Source organism: Diachasma alloeum, unplaced genomic scaffold, assembly GCF_001412515.2.
Source record: "Diachasma alloeum isolate Michigan unplaced genomic scaffold, Dall2.0 Dall_scaffold_00176, whole genome shotgun sequence".
Lineage (NCBI taxonomy): Eukaryota > Metazoa > Arthropoda > Insecta > Hymenoptera > Braconidae > Diachasma > Diachasma alloeum.
In genome coordinates this window covers 1113450-1133091 of record NW_021680342.1, presented here as the reverse complement: position 1 = coordinate 1133091, position 19642 = coordinate 1113450, and the positions used below count along the sequence as shown (strand labels likewise).

At 39.5% G+C, this 19642-nt stretch overlaps 1 protein-coding gene across 2 annotated transcripts in view; it reads right to left on the bottom strand.

Annotated features, from left to right (window-relative positions):
* Positions 1–990: 990 nt before the first annotated feature.
* The window catches only part of LOC107036470 (pleckstrin homology-like domain family B member 1), a 31006-nt gene continuing 12354 nt past the window's right edge, over positions 991–19642 (bottom strand). Inside the window, exons 2-13 of one of the 2 annotated variants that reach the window (XM_015254448.1) lie at positions 16190–16321; positions 12696–12869; positions 10567–11779; positions 9102–9927; positions 8668–8718; positions 8202–8575; positions 7962–8112; positions 7487–7878; positions 5255–5384; positions 2618–2782; positions 2268–2525; positions 991–1934 (exon numbers count right to left, since the gene is read on the bottom strand). In XM_015254448.1, the coding sequence (XP_015109934.1) occupies positions 1746–1934; positions 2268–2525; positions 2618–2782; positions 5255–5384; positions 7487–7878; positions 7962–8112; positions 8202–8575; positions 8668–8718; positions 9102–9927; positions 10567–11779; positions 12696–12869; positions 16190–16319 (4053 nt within the window). In that variant the 5' untranslated portion in view covers positions 16320–16321 and the 3' untranslated portion in view covers positions 991–1745. The remainder of the gene's footprint in view (positions 1935–2267; positions 2526–2617; positions 2783–5254; positions 5385–7486; positions 7879–7961; positions 8113–8201; positions 8576–8667; positions 8719–9101; positions 9928–10566; positions 11780–12695; positions 12870–16189; positions 16322–19642) is intronic. The other variant, XM_015254458.1, reaches the window with a different exon arrangement.

Genomic DNA, 19642 nt, shown 5'->3' with positions numbered 1-19642 from the left:
CCCTTATCAACATAATTTCAATTGTTGAGCTTTCGGTGAAAACCCCATCGTTCCCAAAAGTAGAGGGATTTCAGTCCAACGATAATTAGGTGAAATGGAGCATTAGGTAAATTGAGCACGATGTCGTCATGCAGGAAACTATGAAAAAAATGAGATTCTGATGACTAGTAATCAATAATCGGAGAAAAATAGTTTCTGTTGCGATATTAATGGCCAACGAAAAGGAATAAACTTGTTATTAATGTAATGATCAATGATGGAGCTAAATTCGGTTTCATAATTATGTCGTTACTAGGTAATGGTAATGACACCAAACTTTCATTATCATTAATTTCTATTGAATCGTAACCCAAAAATATATCTACTAATGGATGAGCCAATGAGTGGTGGAAGTGGGTGGTGGGGGGTAAATCTCAAATTTCATTGATTGACTAGTAGAGGACAGCGAAGAGGGGAATAAGGAATCGTCTCTCGAGATATAATTCGTACCCGAAAAATAATTTCCATTGCAAATCTCGTGGAATTGTTGGTAAAAATCACTAAACCTCCGGGATGGTGGGTCATTCGTGAACTATATAAGATAGTGAAAAGTCGCGAATTTTTGGAGAGAATCAGGTGATACGTCACTACAGCTCATCGGAAAGGATGCTGCTGACATGCTAAACAATATTGAATCATATTCGTGAAAACTTCATGCAGATCCATAAATTTTCCATCCATTCTTGCTAGTTTTTCCTCGATTCTCATGAATTTTCGTTCATCAATAAAATATCTTGTGATTATTCGGAAGGCACTGATCACTGATCTCGGGACTTTTTAAAGTCGTATGAATAGACTCCAGTTGAGTCGTGAATAACGGGAAAAAATAAATTTGACCTGTAAAAAAAACTGATCCATCATTTGACGGAAATGCAGTCTACTCATGTTAGCCATAGACGAAAAATAAGAAGATATTGGTACTCTGATTCAAAGACAAATAAAACACCAAAATTTTCTGTAGAAATGATAATAACGTTTATTGGTCTTAAAGTCCTCAAACGTCATACGAAGTAATCAATCAATCAATCTCATTAAAATTCGATCGAACAATACAGAATGCACTTTACATATTGAATCATATGTATAAAATTCATCATTTTCACAAAATCATTTGAACTTCATTCATTTCAAAAGAAAAATCGCAACGCCACAGTGTCATAGCTTCCGCTGTGAAATTCTCCCCTGGTTCATTCCAGTTTTCCAGACAAGTTCAGTATCTCCAAGCAAAATTCCGAAAAAACGAACAATGTTGTCTTCTCGTCGATACCAACTGTATCAAAATTACTTATGTTGGAAGACTAGATTAAAATTCTCTACGATTTAATGTACACTAGGCTTAACTATCCATCAGAAAATACCAGTGTCAATAATAATCAGCGTATGATTGTGATCCCAAACATTTCTACGCTTCCTCCTACTTTCTTATCAAATAAATTGGCACCATTTGATTGTAAAGTATACGTCCACAAATTCCGTCGTCAATGGTGGGTAAAATATTGTAGTCAACAACGTGAAAGACCAAAGACAGTCCACATCTCTAAAATTGTGGGGAAAAAAACTCAAATAAATTGTTCTTTGGAGGAATTTCCATTTTCCAGATAAATTCAATCGAAGAATTTAAAGATCAAATTCTTCAGGCACAAAGGTGGATCCTCAGTGGTCCTGTAAGGAGATCCTGCTGTGAATAAAGCAGTTGTTGGTCCCTGTCAAACTCCATGATCGAATTCATGGTATCCCTCGGCACCAGTGAAGACAACGTCGACCCAAACTCTCATTGCCTCTGGACTTGGTGCCATCAGATGATACAATCGGGTTGACGTTTTTATAATGAACGTCAGAGATGGCTGGGGAGAGCGCACTGTGTTCATGTGATCGACGTAAACTTCCTCAATTGACTGGAAAAAGGGAGAAAAAAATGTAATTCTATAATTTTCCATTAAAATATTGTAATGATGAGGGGAAGTGGTGGCATGAGTCAGTGTTTATGAGATATGAGATATCTCGAATCCAAGGTAGATGGCGAGGAGATATTCAAGGAAGAAGTCACAATGAAATACGAATTTGTAGAATAATATTTCAGTTAAGAAGAAAATGACAACTTATCGAATGAATATTAATCAATACGAATGGAATTTTGTCCACATACTGGGCAATTCTTCGATGCAAACACTTGAGGAATGAATGAAAGAGTCATACGTCTTAATCATTCACTTAATTTTGCAATTTACCTGGAAGTAAATAAGCCCTCTAGCCTTCTTAGAGTGGCTGTCACTGAAGTACGAAAGAGTCTTGCGTTTCCTGTCAAAAACAAACCAGCGTTTGTTCCAATGATGGAACTTCTTGCTCATTTTCGACAAGCATCCACTGCACGTGGTGGTATCAACAGTGACGTCGTGGATAAGAGGAAGTTGATGTCCAGCGGTTTCAATATGATGTCTCAGGTCAAGAGATTCGGATTTTATCGGGAGATATCTCGTCAGTGGACGCTGAAACAAACAGACATAACGATTAGGCTCAAAAATTCGTATTTCAGGAACATCCAAGGCTTGCAGATGCTCGAATGGAATAATTTTCTCACCTGGAGCTTTGGCTTATCTCGATGTTTAACAGTCTGCAGGGACCCCACACTGTCCATTTCACTGGAAGTTTGTGAAAGCGGGCGACTTCCGTTACCATCGACGAGCCCAACACTAGTGCCACTGAGTCTTTCACCCTCCATTGAGGTTCTCCTACCATCTCGCATCTGTAAAATAGAGAAGTGAGAAAATCCGAGATCACAAAACGGATGAGACACCAGATACAAGTGCCTTATGTTCGACACATGTCCCTCGTATCGAGGAAAACTCAAAATTATCAGGAGGTCAGAATGACCACTTTCTCGGGGACATGTATTTATAAAACGCATGCACAATGTGTAAACGCATCAAACTGCATTCCACGAATTCGCAAAATTACGAAAAATAATAATTCTCGTGTTTATGTTTTCGTATTTCGAAAATTTTGTGTCATGATTTTTTGTCATTAGTATAAACATCTCTGGGTGGTGGTCAGGTACGATTGAGACCAGTCGGACATTTTTGATATATTTATAGGCATCATATAAATACCGTACACCAAAAATTCTGGGATGCCACCAACATTGTTCTTTATATTTTCATATCTCCTATTATAACGCCCGGCTTGTATCAAAATTCACAATTCTCGTGCATATTATGACACTAGTCTTTTGGCACACGAAAGCCATAAACACGAGTATATTATTCCGGAAGTTTAAGAGAAATTGCCACACAGGTGTGAACAGGTGTTGGTGAATTTTCATTAATTTCATTACTCTTGCAGAATTTTGATTGAGTTGGATGACTTACGCGGCGTTTTTTCAGGTGCTTCTTTTTGCAAGTTGATTTCATGTAGTTCATCCACATGAGTGACATCCCGATGGTAATTGTTTAACAAATTGTACTGAGTATTCAAGAGGAGAATGAAATAATTTATTGTTTATTTTTCATGTATACAATCGAAATGAATTCCCCGGTCGCGTATAATTTATTATTTTGAAATTCTTTCTCTTGGATTATTGAGTACTCTCTTTACTTCTCCTCTGTCAAAAAACAATCAAAGAATTAGCCCTCAAAATTCCCAAAACGATTGCGATATCACGAACTTGGCCGAAATTTCCACGCCCGTGCGAGTGTGACTGAAATCTCGTTGACTCACTAAAAAAGAAAAGCAACCACCGAAATCCTTAAAAAAGCCAAGCGTGCTGTATCCCCAGAGGTATAGTAGCAACTGAGAGTTTCGGGAGTGCTTGTACAGTTATTATTCACTCGTTTTAACACGCATACATATACATCCCCACCCCGAGCGGGTATTTGCCCGCTCGAAAAATAAGTAAAAACCGCCCCCACATACCCCTCACCCAAAGTTGTAACACAACGAGTCTCATTCACAGGATTCACGACTTCATATTCAGGGGCAAAAATTATTTAGAAATAACGATATACCAAGTACGCCCACAACCTGGACGATGAGCCGTGTATGTTATTTGCATGAGTCAGTCGTTCAATTTTTGTTGTGCAAAAATTTCGATGCAAATGCCCGCGGACACCATACCACTAAACTATTTTGAATATTTTCGGTATTACGAGGTGTCTCTTTGGTATGAATATGCGTGGGTTTTCCTGCATACGGATATTCACAAAGGTCTCATATCTACGCACGAGTGGGCTCTATGTTTATTATCTCACTGTGCGCACATTTTTCACGACTTGTTGTGTACTTCTTCTGGTTTTATTTAAATAAAAGCGAAAATTGTGTACCAGAGGCACAGGCGAGAACCAGCGCACACACGTTACACCAGTAGCTCTTTCACTCGTTTGCGTCTACGCATGGATGCTCCAGCTATTCTTCTCCTTTTGTTAGTAACCCCTCTCCACAGGGTGCAACGGCTATTGAGGATCGATCAATAATCCTAACGAGGCTTTTTTCAAAAATACCAACTTGAGGAAAATTATTCTTCTTCCATTCACTCTACATAATGACGTTTCGTTAATTCATTCATATTCTCACGGCAATTATGGAGTAATTGTTAATGCAGTTAATTTGCTCATTGTAGAAATAAAAAAATAGTAAAAACTGCATTATCGTCGACTCAGAAAAGATGATATTGATACCATCATAGAACGGATTTACGACTGTAATCAATTATGCATCCCCAAAAACACTCTTTACTATGAATTTGGAGCACATGTGGTATTGAATACGCAAAATGTGCCCTAGAATGTCGTACAGTATCCTTGCGAAATTCTACGTCTGCGGAAAATATAAAGCCACCAGTACAGTAGCCAAACGTGATATTCCCAGTGTAAACGAAGCGTTGAGTGGTGAAGATTCTTAATGATCCAACAGATATTAGAGAGGCGTTTTCTCGCTGACACTTTAACCTTCGGCTTTGATCTCCGTCCGTCAAGTTGTGAACGTCATTCGTTCATTCACGACTTATAAAATGCAGTAATTTCGCGGAAACGAGTTGACAAGAAACGACATCAATATCGTAAAGGTAAATAAGCATGGAACGTCGGAAATAGCTTAATGGATCGCACATGCCGAATAAACCATCGAACTGTGATAAAAGGCGCGCAGATACGGCAGAAATCTATCATTGAAACAGGTGGGCAGTCATCGCATGCAAAAATAACTCAAGTCCACCAGCACTTACGTTTTCACTCTGCAGAAGTGAATAGGAGTTGGTAGACGGACCAGGACTTGGTGATGTGAACTCGGACAATTTGCTGGGGGACATTTTTTCACTTGCAGCGGTGTCAGCCCCATCGCTGCTACCGCTACCACTGAAAACATAAACAACCAGGGGTCAATATTTTATTGACACTTAACCGTCAAACAATGCATCATAAAATCCATTTCTCATCGTCATGCATATTTTTTCAATGTCTCTCCCAGTGATAACTCACAAATAACGATTATACCAGTAACGTGCACATCGTTCACTTGGTCTGTAGCAATTTTCTGCAAGCCAATCCTTGGTAACTATGTAAAATTTGTTACTAGTAATGATCGTTATCAAGTTGCACCCTCTCGCACGTGCCTCGTCCATCACTGCCGCACCCATTTCCCGGGTGTTCATCTTCGCACATTATTTCTTCACGCACCAGTTAACATGTAAATCACGGATCTCGCACTCTCATCCTTTCCCCGAAAAAAAAAAAATTGACGAATCGTTGGTGAAATGTCGCTAATTGTTTTCCCTCAAACTTTTAAATTGACATGTTCACACGATCATTTGCACAACACGGTTCTGCCTCTCTCGACTAGCATCATTGACGTTACCGATCTCAACTCCACGATATCCATATCGCCAAGATAACACATGCCCCACCTACACGACCCACGATCCCATCAGAGAGGCCGGCTCACACTTTCGCAAGTGTTTAATACGAAAAAAAAAGGAAAATAAAATAGCAACGAGAGTTTTCACTGCATCAAAGTTTCGTGCTGAGCCTGCGGGGTATTTAAAAAAATCAAGCAATCTCGATGCCTGTCTCAATGACGACGAGGTGAGGCCTGGGTTTCACGTAGCAAAACTGCTGAGATGAAACTGCCACGATATTTCACTCCAACTTACTCTGACCGCTGAATTTCACTGAACTATCTCTACGTTTAAAGGTGACTTTTTTTAAATCCTATTTCTGTTAAATATGAGACGTGTTCTCATATGTTGGATGAATAATACGGGGTATTTGAAACTACATGTACATGTGGAATTTGAGAACACGACTGGCTTTTTATCAGTGTTTAGATTACATAGATTTTTCAAACGCGCCTGTCGAACTAATTCTGTGTACATAGTCGAGGCAAATGTCGTTGTTATACCAGATAACTGGAGTAGTTTTTTCTTTTCTGTTTCGTTCGCATAAACGATCGAAGTCCGGGGCTTCTAAATGCATGGTAATAGTAACGGAATTTGAATAATGATGATGTTTTATGTTGGTAATCCTCCACGTTTTATATGCATTTGGGTAGAGGTCAACCGAGGAGAATGAGAAATCATAGGCTTTCGTAAAAATACGTAGAGACCATTATTTATACTCAATTCTGTAGAGAAACATGCTTCTTTGGACGCTTAAAAATACCCCTCGATCTTTCTTTTCATGAGTGAAAATTGGCGAAACTCGGTTACATGACTAATCAACACTTGCCTCAACACAAAAATAAATATTAATTATTGCAAATATAGGGGCTTTTTGGGATTCAAACCAGCTACATCCCCGTCGTGAACTCTGGGTAATGCCGAACGCTTGTGGACATTAAATATTTACAATTGTATGTTATGTATTGATCCTTCAATGAAACAAGTTCGGAGTTTCAAAACATGAGTTTATTGTTTTGAAACTTTCCAGATTTAATAACATATCAATTTTGTTTTTGCTGTAAAGAAGGTACAGCGGAGCTTAAAAAGGAACGATCTATTTTAGCGTATATCAGAGCAATGTCAGCAGAACAATCCTAGGAAATGAACCATTGACGGGTTATTTGTAGAAAATGATTAATATGAAATAGCTTTGCAGTTTGAATAAAGTTTAACAATGTGTTTCCAAAATGTTCTATTGTTTTCTTACAGATGTGTTGTGCAATCATTTGAAAAAAAAATGAAAACAAATTCATGAATGATTTCAATATGTTAAATCTTTTGAGAATAAGGAATAAATCTATGATGAACTATCTTGGCTGATTGACTTTAATTCTTTGGTCAATCATTACTCATCTCCCATTTGAAAATTGAAATGAGTATGAGTTGAGTAGCCATGAAACCCAAACCTCTGAGTTCCCCCGCTTTTCTTTTTACAAATTGCTCCAGCGATTTTGGCTTCGTCGCTCAACAGCTTGAAGTCTCACCCAATTAATAGGTTTTTTTATCTCAAATGTTATTTACCTTTCAGTTGGCCCAGTAGAGTAACTCGAAGACTCCTCACCAGACTCAACACTGTTGAAAGACGCACAGTTGAGTTTTCTCTCCTCCCACTGTGATCTAACTTCATCCTGCACTCTCCTCTTCAACTCCTCGACTCTGCGTCTCTCCTCCGATATCACTTGACTCCCCTGCTTAGCCAAATGCAGCTGGCGATTCCTCTCGATCTCCTTCAATGATTCAATAGTCTTCCTCCCCAAGCTGCCTTGATTATTCACAATTGGTGAGTCCGTTGTTACTCTTGAAATTCTATCAAAATCTTCTCTACTTGGAGACCTCTTGTCCTCGGAATTATCCGCTGTGTTTCTCGTCAATTTCTCCAACTCGTCATCTATGGCACGTATTCTGTTACGACCCTGCAGAAGAATTACGTCATGAGTGATAAATTTCTAGTGACAAATGTGAATAATTCGAGAAAGTGGTTTTCATTTATTCTTACTTCTTCTAATCTGCGCATATGTCCGAGTTTCTGCCTCTCTAGGGTTCTCGACTCTTTAGTGGCTGTGGATTTCGCAACACCTCTCTGAGACTCCAGATGATTAAGCTGGGCCCTCCTCGCTTCTATCTTATTCGAAAGTTCACTCAAATATCTGAAATCATAGTTTTATCAGTGTTCTTTCGTTATGGCGCCATGACCCCCACGTTATTGATAACGATCCATTGAACCAGAAATTCTTACCTCTGCAATTCCTCCCTCGTTGCCAATTTACTGGCTTCCTCCTCCAAATGATGAAACTCGAGATCCTCAAAGGTTTTTCGTTCAGTCTCAAGGGTTTCCTGCTGTGCATTCAATTTTTCCGCAATCTCGTGCTGTTTACTGTCACCACCACAATATTTGAGTTCCTCTTCTAGTCTGTCGCACAATTCCTGGGCTCTGTCGACTCGTCTTTTAGCCTCTGTCTGCAGATTAGCCTGGCTCGCTGTATCATCCGCCATTTCACGTTCAAGGTCGTTAATTCTCATCTGCAAACTTATTTTCTCCGCCTCGTCAGTCGTTAATTTCAGGGATTCGGATTCGTACTCAGCTGACAGCAGTGCCTTCTCCAATTCAAGCTGCGAAATATAACAAAGAGTGTGCTCTTAATTCCCTATCTCCTCTCTTTCACAAACAGTGAATTTATTTCAGATGTGGAACTATACAACACCTCGCAAGTTAATTTCTTGTACAGAGTGTCAGCCAACAAAAACATTTTCCCCTGTCAAATAGTGAAAACAAAGTTCCTTAAAAAAACTATGCACTTTATTCTCACTCGTGAGTGAATGAGAAAATTATGAAAAAATGGGGATAAACTCGAGAAAAGCGAACCACTCATGACGAGTGTCACATGGTCAACTGTTGAACAAGGAATAGAGAAGTAAACGAAGAATGTTCATTCAAATACTAGTCAGCCGGCATATCCAAAACCACAGATAAGGCGCTGTGACGTAACCACACGCGCATGAATTATCCAAGACGAAAGAGCGAAATTGTATTTTTACATTCGCGTTAGTTCCAAAAATAAGTGTCAACCGTCAGCATTCAATGTGAACAGACTCTTCATTGTTCAACAAAGGATTTAGTGATTTCTTTTTTTGTTACCTCTCTGCTTATTTCCTCCTCCTGAATTTCAATGTCTGCGATACTGCGTTTCAGCATTTCCATGTTACCAAGAATGTGAACTTTCTCATTTTGCAAAAATTCAATGTATTTCTTCTTGTCTTCCTCCTCAAGTTCTTTGCGCTCTTTATCAGCCTTTGCCTCATTTGATTTAGCGTTATCTCTCTCGGTATTATTTTTTTTTGGTGTGACACAGTTGTCTTTGGATTTTGATAGCATTGATAGTTGCTCAATGGCCTCGAGCAAATCATCATTCGATATTGCTAGTTTATTCTCAATAACTTCACAGGAATTCGTTAAATGCCCATTTCTCTTCAGTGTATTGTTTTGATTGTTGTTTTGGGGTGATACAACGTTTTCGTAAATGCTATTGCTACCGTTAACTGATAAATTCTCGTAATTAGGCACTGTATTACTCGCTATTCTTGTACCATTCAGTTGTATAGTACTGAAGGTCGATTGATTCGGCAATTCGATTCGTTTATCAGTCTCTCCGTTTAGCATCTTGGCGTTCTCGTGATTAGAGCCTCGAGCTTGGGATATCGAGGTGGAGAAGCCGTGATTACTGTTTGTGGGACTGCTTGACCAGGTTCGTGATCGATTGTTGTTTGGCGATGCCGGTGGGTCGGGTAAGGCACGTATGTTGTTTGGAATATTTCCGTTTTGATGGGGCCGACGGGGGTTTGGGGGGGATTGTTTTGGGGAGTCGAAGGAAAAATGGGGCTGGTGATTCGAGGGACTCTTTGGACTGTATGGGGAAGTGTAGCCCGGTCTCTTGTCACGTGGCAGTGATCCGTTCGTTTTAATTCTGAAAAATATTGCAGAGGATTAGTGAGAAAATTAGTTCATTGTTCACTTAAGTCACTCCAATATAGTGCTTTCTGATGTGGTTATCAAAATTTGATAACAGGGTATCAAATATCTTATGCAATCACTCATACTTAATTTCGTTTATTGTAAGGAGATGATGTAATTTTTCTGCAGATATTTTTTACGAGATATTTTTAGTTCATTTATTAATTATTGAAAATTTTGGCTCTGAGCTGCTTTAATAGAAAAATTAATGGTAAACCTATAATTTTAGTTCAATTATTCCCTAAAAATTGCGAAAAATCCGGAAAGCTTAAGTAGAAAAATATTCTTGAAGTTTCAATTAATTGAGACTTCAGCGTAATTCGGCACTGAACATTGATGTTTTGATTGGAAATCGAAGTAAGCTGGAGAATTCTCATCTTCCTACTGCTCAAAAGTGTTTAGTATTTTTCTGCCCCCAATCGAGTTCAATGTCTTTCTTCTGAGAAAAACTATTCAATTGTCCACGAAATTTCAATTTTTTCAGAGTGCTCAAGTAAAGAAGACTCATTACGATTGCTGAATGTATCTTCCATCCACACGCTTATCCTCCACCGCACTCACTCCAAGAAACCCTAAAAATCCATTAATTTACCTATTTGGTTGTCTCGGTTTCTCCCCAGCGCTCTGTCTCTCATACTCAGCGCACATCGCTAAAATCTCCTCTAATCTCATTTTTTCCTGTTTCTCAATTTCCTGCTCCCTGACTCTCTCCTCCTGTGCCAATTTCCTCCTGCACTCGGCCTCCTTTCTTTTATTCTCCGCATCAATCTGCCTCTCTCTGAGCTCCTCAAGCGAACACCCACTGCCCACACTGGGCGTAGGACTCTTAACCCTTCCCTGGATTCTCTTCTGTTCGTTGTACCTCGGATTACGATTAAACGCTGGGCTCGGTGGTTGAATCCTCTTCCCATTGAAATTTGCCCCACAACTCTGTCCACAACTGACCATATTGAATGATCCATTTGAACCGTGTACACTGGGCCTGCTGCACAAGTTTGGATTGGATCCATACTGTTCAACTTGAAGATACTCAGTTGTCGTAGTTTTCGCCACAATCAGACTCTGGCTCATATCAAATTCACGTCCAAACTTATCGTAATCACTGGACCTCTGGCAAGTTAAACTTCTCGACATGAGATCGACGCTGTTACCGTTAAATTTACTCAGTGATCCGTGATTCTCATTGTTCTCGATGTAATTGGGTCTGCAAGTCTTGAGATATGCCTCTGTCGAGCTGTACAATTGAATCTGATTGTGATTTGGGGTTGATGTGTGATAACTGCAGTTAGGTGTATTGGATCGACTAGGTGTTCTGCTGTCAATCCTATTTTTGTGCTCATCCCCGTGACCCAAATGGCCACTTGGACTACCAATGTAATTCGGTGTGTTTGATCTGCTCCTATCGAAATTCGTGAGATTCTGCAATGGAGAATTGTGACTTTTGCTCAGTGATATCAGGCTGGAAGACCTTGAGTGACCGAGAATTTGGTCGGCGGGGACGTTGGTCGTTAGTGAACCCGCGGGAAAGACTTTTGGAGATACGCAGTTACGACTCTGACGTGCCAGCATCTCGAATTTTGTTAGTTTACCCAGGAAGCCCACCTCCTCGTCTGAACAGGAGTTCCGGGGGGATTTCCGGGGAGCCACGGGAGGCTTTCGCTCGAGATCCGTGTTTTCCGGGAGCAGGGAGAAACTTATCGGCGCCATTGATATTCTGGAGTTTGGGAGAACTGCTTTCAGGTGTTTTGCTTCCGCTGGGTGGTTGAAACGCATGTAGTTGGAGCGGCCGATTGATATCATGCAGCCTGGAAATTAATTTGGATTAGTTTCTGGTACTTATAAGGGGTAAAATCACTTATTACTGATGGAATTTTGAAAGGGAGCAGTTCTCATCTTACTCTTGTAGTGCGCCGAGTACGATAGAATTCAATAATTGAATAGAATTCAATAATAATAAGTGCTTCCAAAATGGCTGATGATTTTCTACTTTATATTTTATCTTCCTTTTGTAAACAGTCGCTAATGGCCTAGTTGTCGATGCGACTAAAAACAAAGTTAAATAAAAAAACAATTCCTGAGGACGTTTTCCTTCTGATGACGCGGTTTTTGTGAAGTTGTAGTTCTTTGTTAAGTAATTGAAGCAATTATTTCCGAATAATCCGTTCGACTTCAGCTGCTTCGCGACGATTCTCAGTGGGCAAAAACTCTCCAACGAGACATCAACAATTTACAACGCGTTTAGAACGTCAGAGCTTTTTCCCGATACTCAACTACAATCGTTCGGTCTTGGTCAATTGATTTCAATGGAATTGACGGAAATAGTGCGGAAAATGTTGAAAATGTATTACAGTACAGAAGTTAAAAAAAATAGGTGTCGTATGAATTCAGACTTTTACAACTTTCTCACTGAAAAGTTCTCACTGCAATAACTCTCCCAGCACAATAAAAATTTATAGCAAAAATGTTTCCGATACGAATCGTCAATTACGAGCGGAATTCCAAAGAATAATATAAAAAAATTCGATAACAGCTCTCGATAAATCCAATTATGAAGTTCGCAGTTAACGATGGAAATTCTTCACTCCCATCGTAACTAGTCCCTGGAAGGACGAACTTTATCGGAGATTTTACGAGGCCTCCCCACAATTCCCTTCGAAAACGTAAAACCCGAGTGATCTAACAATTTGATGTATCCACACCCATAACTTTTGATTAACTCACCTTGTGCTAGTCTCACAGATGAGTTTGTGACGTTGCCGTCGATGGATGTACTTCCGTTTATGGGATGAAGAGTGACCACTCCGTTATTATTCTCGATAGCACAATGCACTCCCTCGACACCCGTTCCTGACACTGGTATATCGGCATTCCTATCCGATCCCAATATAACACGACCTGCGGACAATTATATTAGTTACAACACAATCATGTAAAATTCAACTAGACAAATGGAAATAAAAGAATCCAACTTGTTCAACCGGTCGGTGATTCTCGGTCCTAAAATCGTCAGGTACTTTCTCCCCATAGGTGGAAAATTGAATTGTGCGTCTTGCTAGTTTGTCAATTGATTCTTCAATTCTGCGTTGAAGTGGCGATTATCATTTTTTAATTATGTGATTTTACAAAAAATGAAAGAAAAAATTACTCGCAAAAGGTCAGGGTTTCCAGCGAAATATCTTGACATTTCCTTCAAAATTCATTAATAAATAGAAAAATGGAGATTTTACTGGGACGAGATCGGTCAACTGATGATATTGTACCACTTCAATTCAAAATTAATTCCGAGGGATTTTGAGAGACCAGAAGACATGGGGATTGCGTCAGTGATGGGGACTGCACTGAGTGCATTTTCGACGGTGGCTTTCTACAAAGAACCGGAGGTGGATTTATATTTAGTATTTGGCGCGAGTGGGAACCCCAGGATTTTCGGTCTTTTTGGAAATGTTAGTTGGAGTATGAGTTGAGTGCGAATTGGCGAAGTCGGAAATATACCAGGGTGCAGAAAGCCTGATCAATGGTGCACGAAGAATTCCCAACGATTCTAGTCGAAGGCATTCTACGCTGTTTGAATTTTTTTGAAATTTCATGGAAGATATTACAGTAAATCTCGTGAGAGTGACAATGAATCGAATTTAGGGAAAAAATGGCTATGAAATTTCAAGTTTTAAATGGAATTCACGGAGTTTTCAGTGGGACATGAATATGCAGGAACAAAATAACATGAATTTTCAATTTTTCCCGGCATTTTCATAATTTTTCTGAATTTTCACAGAACAATTGAACTGAAAAATCCATTTTTTTATGGATTTCCAGGTCATCTGCACAGAAAATCAATGGAATATTTAATCTGTCACTGACAAGATTTCCTGAAATGTCAGTGGAACTTGAACACGATAAAAATTTCCGGAATTTTCGATTTAGCCGCTTTTCTCTTTTTTCCTAGGATATAAAAATTAATATTCTGAGTTATCGAACATTAAAATAGTATATAACAGGTATTCAGAATTATCATTTTTATATGATATGAAAAAAGAAAAAAAATGAGTGAAGATAATTTAGATAATCGATCAAAAATACCTAGCTCTATTCTATACAATCTAACGAACATTAAAAAAAAAGTTTAAATCGGATAAAAATTGTGGTGCGAAGACAATTTCAAAGCTACAACCACGAAAAACGACGTTTTCGCCTGACGTACGGGATAAAATGGGTTGGGTACGAAATTTCGCTGAGTTTTTTTTAGCTATCCCATGATGTATCAAAAATCGCTGGATAGTTATTTTTATCAACCGAAGACATTCGAATGCCACCTGCCCCCCCCCCTTAAGTGTACCTCAACCAAAATACAAATATCATTATGAAAGTCACAGGTGCATAAATAACGAAGTGAAATTTTTCCTCCCCCAGTTCGTAAGATGAGAAAAAGAGATAGCCGAGAGAATCAATTTAGGAAATGTTCCGACGCACAATCTTAAACGCATATCAACAATAACGCGCTGTGTGCATGGTACAACGCCTTGAGAGCGCATGTAGGTAGTACTGGAGTGCACCGGGTGCATTATTAACGTAATAATTGTAACTTCCGGCTTATGGCATTGGAGGAAGTCGAACAATGAGGCGCACTCGCGATTCTAGATCGACGCGGTCGTCTCTCACAATTTCCGGTCATCTTCACTCGCTGAAAGTTGCACATAATACGAAAGAATTATGAGTGTTTCGTTTTAATCATGAATAAACAGTGGATGAAATAAAACAGGGACAGGGGGAGGGGATGATGGGAGGAGAAGTCGCGAGTTAACGGGGCGTAAAGCGACATTGGACGTAGACTGAAAATACATCACTCCGGAGAGAGCAAGAGAGACTGGGGTATGTGCTGTAAAACTCTACTTGAATTGACTCATGCAATAATTTATATTGTGCACCGAGGTAACTAACTCTATATTTAAGTATGTAGAGTGCGCTCTGGGTTACTGTCCTCTGTCCCTAGAGTTACGCCTCTCAAAGACTTTTGTACATGTGTTATTTTCTTCGCGAGTTAAGTGTAATTGTAAGTGTATTCACTTTGGCCGCACGTGCGGCTTCCTCGTCCGGAATACCTCGCTTGCACGCGAACTTTTAGGTTGTAAAATCATACGGGAAGCTGGACAATATTCTGCGGCGGGAAGTACCGTGTGGTTTGCTGCACGAAAAGGGTAAAGGGTGACTGATATTATCGGTATTATGTATTTTATGTTCTTTGTTTTTAATGGAGGAACGAACTCCTGGTCGGGGAGCGAAAAAAGGATGTGTGGAGAGACTTTTCGAACTTCAAATACAGGGGCCGTATGATCATAACTCGGAACCGAGATCGCTTTGCTCGGAGATGTGCGGGTTTATTTTAGCGTGAACATCCTCTCGGCAATTGACAGGTTGACGACGTCGATTCCGACACGGTCTAAACAAATGGCGAACCTGGATTTGAGGTCCCCATAAGGACTGTGGCTAGTCCGCCCTGGACCGTGGGCGAGGGCACTCATCCGATTGAGATATAAATTTTTCACAAAATCTTTCTTGCAGAAGCGTAAACTCCTTCAATTTGGAGATAGGTAAAATGAGATACACTAATGAAAAAAATTTCAATTTGATGGACAGCCTGGTAGTAGTTTTCAGGAGAGGCACATTAAATTCGAAAATATCAATGAAAATTCAGTAGAATTCTAAGCCCTCTAAGAAGAATTCTCTAACTCATTTGAAATTTCAATAAAAACATGAACATTCAGTCCCAAGTTACGTGGAATTCGCAATCAATTAGAAATTCAAGAATATGTATTTCTGAATTTTTCTGATTTCAATTAATTATCCTGTAATAATTGGTCTGAAATTTACACTGTCCAATAATTTCATCACCAAATTATGAATTTTCAATTGCGAAAAATCAGTGGCACTTCCGTTTGATAAAAATTTCCAAGAAATGTGTTGAAAATACTCGGCTTTGGGATTGAATCTCACTCTCCAAGGGGGACGTAGATTTCCAACTTCCTCTGCAATCAAAATTGATCGTTTCTGAGAACTACTCAACTCAGCTTTCGTCAATGAGGAAAAATCACCGGATGAAAAATGATATTCTCGGAACTAATCTTTCAACACCTATGAAACACAGTATGACTCAGTGTTATCCGAGATACGAGCTTATCAATTATTACACTTTTTCCCATCGTATCGAAGTACATGTTTACCTTCTGGCAGTGGATGAAGGGTGACAGCAGTGGACAGTCTGCCACTGCCCATAGAAACAAGATGTGGAGCTTCGGTTTGAACCCTCAGGGCACGGCCTGCTTCTTGCACCTCCAGTCCTGCACTGGCCATTCCTGAAAATGAAAGAGAGGGAATTAATGGAAAAATTGCGATTTAATCCCGCTTGTTGGGTCTACTCAACGACGGTAACTCGAGTACCGGACATTGTATCGATGTAAACTAAACACCGATATCGATTTACCGATATAGGTCTCTACTCGGAGGAGATAAAATTGTTTCGGGAAGGGAAAAATTGAAGTTATCGATTTTTCGATAAAGTAGGGAGAGAGTTCACAGGAATTTTTATGAGTTGAAATGAATTTTATACGTGCATATGACTTGATTGGGTCTATGCAACTGGTTAGGGTAAACAGCTCAATTTCTGTACAGGGGTTAGCTTCTGAAATAAATAAAAAAAAATATGGCCCAGTCGTCCAGAAATTAGGGGTTCTGGCTGCATTCAACTATTTCTTAATTTAATTATTCTTTGTTTTGTTATTTTCACTTCGAATAATTTTTTGCTGCTACACTGTTGAAAATTTTTGTCTGAAATTTCTGTCACACTGTTCGGAAATGTTTATCGAATTCAATTACCACTGAAATTTCAAGGATTTTCGTAAAAATTCAGAATTTCGTGGAAAAATCAAAGAGAACTGTAAATTTCATTATTTTTCTAGCAGTGTAATTAAAACATTCTTAAAAGCATGAAAGTCATCATATCCCCGAAACTCGAATTTCCCTTAACCGTCCAGCAATTGGCCTGCCCCCCTATCTATTAGAAGAAATTGTCACGTGTCATTAAAATCAACAAATATTCATTCTTCAAATCAAACGATTTCGTCTTTTCGCAATTGATAGATTTCCAATTGTTCCGAAACCCATAAACTACAATAACTCATATCTATTACCCTCAAACAATTAACCCGTGATATCCACAATCTAAATCAATTGTCGCCTAATTGACTATTCCCAATGTTTCTATAAACTCCATCTAGCATCAATAGTGCCACCATATAATGCTCACTGCCACTAAAAAGGGTTAAATGAATAATGAGTAGACACAGTAGCCACAAGGCGTATCATTGTTTTCACTCCTATTCCCAACATGTGTACGTACAGCACGCGATAGTCAAAGTTCAACGCGGCATACGAACTCCAACACACTGTGCTTAATTAAACTTTGTTTCAACTCGTTAAGACGATTCTCACCAATGTGGGATGAACAACCCCGGTAAAATGCCTGTGAAATTTGTCGTGAAAGTAAGTTTATTTTTCATCTCCCCGCCAATTCGCCAGTTAAAAATTAACTGAAGGCCTAAAAAAAGATCAATGAAAGGGTGAAATCGGATACAGTGGAGTCAATGTTTACAATGGAATTCGGAGGAGCTCGAGGAGAAGAGATAAACTTATCTTCGAGTGTATGAGATACTCCATGAAATCGTGATCAAATAAATATTTATATCCTTCGTTTGTCAATTTCGTTGGAGGGGATTTTCATTAAAATTTAATGACTCGTAGGAGCGATAAATTATACTTATGAAGGGGATTAATGGATGAAAAAAATGGCAAATAGCATTGGCCAATAGTTGAACATTGTCCCACGTTTTTGGCGCGACGTAAATCCCATTGAATTGAAAATAAAACCACGATGAGAGATGGGAGAGAGTGAGGGGAATAGAGAATACAGTGTGACAGCATCGACGTGCCACATAAGAGAGGATCGTGTAACGTTATATGTACAGTGCCACCGTGCAAGAACGTGAGACAAGAAATAAAAGAATGGGTATACCTCGACTCTTCGGCCTCGCCCGTCCATCCGTGAACTTGAGAGCCTCTTTCATATCCCCTTTTTTCTCGTTACTCATTCTTTTTTTCTCTTCTTGTTTCGAAATTTTTATATATATTTTTTTGTTCGCCATTCTTCTTTCCAACCGCATCTTCACACGTAGGCGAGAGTATAACGGTGCGATAAACCACCAGAATGAGTCCTTTGTCCGTTTTTTATTTAGTCAGGGGGAGGGTCCAATACGCTTCCGCGAAAGTTTGTAAGTGACTCCTGCGTAAATTCTTTGAATGGAGAAAAAGGGTTTATTAATATGAGGACGCTGGGAGTTTTTATGTGACGTCAATGAGGGTTTATTTTCTTGAGGTCATCCTTGGGGAATTGTATTTTAAGTTTTCTGTTGGAATTCTCTCCTCAGTTGACTCTGATAATCTTTCAGATTCAATGACTTCGGAATATTTAGAGATTTCCGGCCTGTGAGGGCTTTAATAATCACAGCGAGGCTCTTTAATCAGCGAGTTATTGTTGTTGCTTGCACGGAAGCCGGATTGGCCGGATTGACGTTTTGAAATTCACCTATTAATTTTCTCCGTGTGGGGCTATGAATTCGGACATGACTACCCCCTTCGCGAAAAATAGTATTCGACTTATTTTGATCAATTGGAATGAACATTTCTCATCTTGTAAATTCACTTTTCGCCTCCGATAATCCCAAGCGAAAAAGCGATTATCCTCGAGTACGTCTCAAGTGCATGTTCAAGTACCCAAAGTGGCTCTACTCATACCCAAAGAGGATTCCGAGGAGTCATGATTTAAATGCATTTGCAAAGCATAAAATCCAGCTCACATGGGTTTGAAAATAATCGGGATTACCTCAGGAATGTGGGGGAACGTCTTGCCGGCGCCTGACACCCTCTCACCGAAGGTCTCGTGTCAGCGACTAGACACTGGAGCGCGCAATGACGAAGGAAATGCGATAAAAAGACGACGACTGTGCAGTAATGTGCAGAATAAAAATGGATAAAGAGCAAAAAAAAATGAAGAAATAAAGGGGGTCGAGATCTCGGCGTTTGCCAGCCAGATGCCGGTACCGTGGTGTCGGACCGTAACGTTCGCACGAAATAGAAAGATAAGGACAACGATGGGATAACGCTACTAGACTCGACACAACAGAACCTAGGTTTTCGCTTTCGTTACGATTTTATCAGGAACGAATTTCGGTTTTTATGCTGACAGTGTCTATTCACACACTCCACGGTAACTTTGACCGTCGATATACGGGACGTTTTCCCGTGGATTCAAAGTAATTTCTACCGTGGATATATGGGAGATCGTGGACCCTCAACTTTTACTTCTCAAATTAAATCTAGACAATAAACTAGACACATCGAATCAATTGATAAGTGATATGGAGATAGTAGACTAGTAAACAATTTTCTCGAATACTAATATCAGTATAGTTTAACGCAAATAAAAAATGAAATAAATAATTGACCTTCGGGCCTTCAATTGAAAGCCCGAGTTGAAGACCCGAGTTTGTAGCAGAGATGTCAGACAAGATATGAATGTTTTTTTGGGCTCAAATGAAAGAGCGGGTCGAGAAATGGCGTGC